At 34.1% G+C, this 2417-nt stretch overlaps 1 protein-coding gene across 1 annotated transcript; it reads left to right on the top strand.

Annotated features, from left to right (window-relative positions):
* The first annotated feature begins 468 nt into the window (after positions 1-468).
* On the top strand, positions 469-1872 carry LOC134689881 (uncharacterized). The gene has a single exon (XM_063549850.1). The coding sequence runs from the start codon at positions 469-471 to the stop codon at positions 1870-1872; it is 1404 nt and encodes a 467-aa protein (XP_063405920.1).
* The last annotated feature ends 545 nt before the right edge of the window (positions 1873-2417 follow it).

Genomic DNA, 2417 nt, shown 5'->3' with positions numbered 1-2417 from the left:
TTTTATATTTATATTAACATATTGAATATATCTATCACCTCTCTTTATATATATATATATATATGTAGCCACAAGTTATATGTAGCCACAAGTTAACAAAAAAAAAAAAAAAAAAATTCTGTGACGTATTAAATTTATATTCAGATCCATTTTGTTACATCTTGTGATCAATTTTATTTGGCAATCGTCAATGGCAGTCAGCAGGGTTAAAGAACATCAGTTGTTCGACCTGTTAGTCAAATGCGTTTTGTTTAAATATATTTTTTCACTTTTTTGGTCTTTTGGAAAATGTTGTTTGTGCTGTTTTTAGACCCTTCTACAACGAAATTTGTTTGACATGCACACGTATAAAAATTGCGGTTTTTATCCAACGCAATCATAGGTTTGAACGTAGTTTTCAATTTAGACTCGTTTATATATATATATATATATATATATATCAAAGATACAACCGATTATCTTAGAAAAATGCAGGCCTTAAACCCACTCCCCTCCGACACGACTCTTGTTTCCATGGATGTTACCTCCCTCTACACTAATATTCCACATGCAGATGGCATCGATGCATGCAAAGAAGTTTGGAATTCCAGACCAGTGAAATATCCACCTACTGAATGCCTGGTCAAAATGCTCACGCTGGTACTTAAGAAAAACAACTTCACTTTTGATGGAGATCATTATTTGCAAGTAAATGGAACTGCCATGGGCACCAAAATGGCTCCGTCATATGCCAACATATTTATGGGCAAATTAGAGAAACAACTCCTTGAAACTTCCATCGAAAAACCGCTTTCCTGGTTTAGATTTATAGATGATGTGGATATGAAATGGAATAAAAGCGACGAGGATTTAGACACTTTTATCACTCATGCCAACAACATACATCCAAGTATCAAATTTACTCATGAGAAGTCTAAATCCAAAATCGCCTTCCTCGATACTTCAAGTTCGCTCACAGAGGGCATCATATCTACAGATTTATATTCTAAGCCTACTGACACTCATCAATATTTGTCCCCTAAAAGTTGCCATCCTGCTCATCTTACCAAGAGCATTCCATACAGTCAGGCACTTAGAGTCAAGCGAATATGCTCCAACACAGAAACAACTAAAAGACAACTGCGTAAACTTGAAACTCGCTTGAAGAAAAGGGGCTACAAACACAGAAATATCAAAAAAAGCTTTCAGAAAGCGGAGTCAATTCCGAGGAGTGAACTATTGGAATACAAAGTTAAAAAGAAAAGCAAAAGGACTCCATGTGTTCTAACTTATCACCCATCTCTCAAAAACAGCTTTGGTGTCATTCGTGAGCATTGGAAATCAGTTGAAAAGAATTCCAAACTGTCCAAGATTTTCCCTGAGCCTCCAATGATAGCTTTTAGGCAACCTAGTAGTCTACGGAACCTACTAGTGCGGGCTGAAGTGTCTGATAATAGAAGTACTCCTGGAGAATGTCGTTCGTGTGGAGAAAAACGCTGCAAATGCTGTTTACAGATGCAGCATTCGTCAACATTTCACAGTAAGGCAACCGAAAATAACTATAAGATATTTTGCAATGTTACCTGCAAAAGTATGAATGTTATTTACATACTAGAATGTTCGGTTTGTGGCCTCCAATATGTTGGTGAATCAAAGCAGCCTTTCCACAAACGCCTCAATGGCCATAGGAGTGATATATCTAAGAAGCCACTTCTTCCAGTCTCTCAGCACTTCAGACAGTCAGATCACAAACTTGATGACTTTAACCGCATGAAAATTCTAGTGATTGAACAGAACATTCACTGGAGTGATGCACAGCGACAGGTTCGGGAAAGCTTTTGGATAAAGGAACTTAATGTACATCACCCAAACGGCATCAATAAGAAATACTAACAGTTTTGTTTTCACTTATTTTTATTGTTAATATACACAGTCACGTATATTGATTTAAAGTGTTTTGTTTAAATTATGATATTCAGGATTAAAATCAATCGACCAAAACTTACCTGTATTATCACCTGATCTATTTTCACACCTTATACATTATGTATCAGTATTGTTAAAACTTATGACACAAGAAGAAGGCCATTTGTTGAGCCGAAATATTTGTCAACACGATTTTATAACAACATTTTCGTTTAATAACACCTTATATCAGTACCGTTGTGCAAATCTTTAGACTGATATATATATATATATATATATATATATATCGCCACACTAATAATCTATTACTTCTCTATACTTCTATCAATACATTTTTTATATTTATCACCGTTCTGTATAAAATCATGACTTTATATAATGTTATACATATTTACCATAAAAGATGTTTATATTTTTATTTATTACCACTCTATGTATATATCTATGACCTCACTGTTTATATAGACTATCAACTCTCTAATTATATATCACCATATTAATAAATATAAATC

This window comes from Mytilus trossulus, chromosome 11 (genome assembly GCF_036588685.1).
Source record: "Mytilus trossulus isolate FHL-02 chromosome 11, PNRI_Mtr1.1.1.hap1, whole genome shotgun sequence".
Lineage (NCBI taxonomy): Eukaryota > Metazoa > Mollusca > Bivalvia > Mytilida > Mytilidae > Mytilus > Mytilus trossulus.
This window is presented reverse-complemented; position numbering and strand designations above follow the sequence as displayed.

What these genes read in the sequence shown, in the direction of transcription:
- LOC134689881 (XM_063549850.1), top strand. Translation starts at nt 469, where the DNA reads ATGCAGGCCTTAAACCCACTCCCCTCCGACACGACTCTTGTTTCCATG.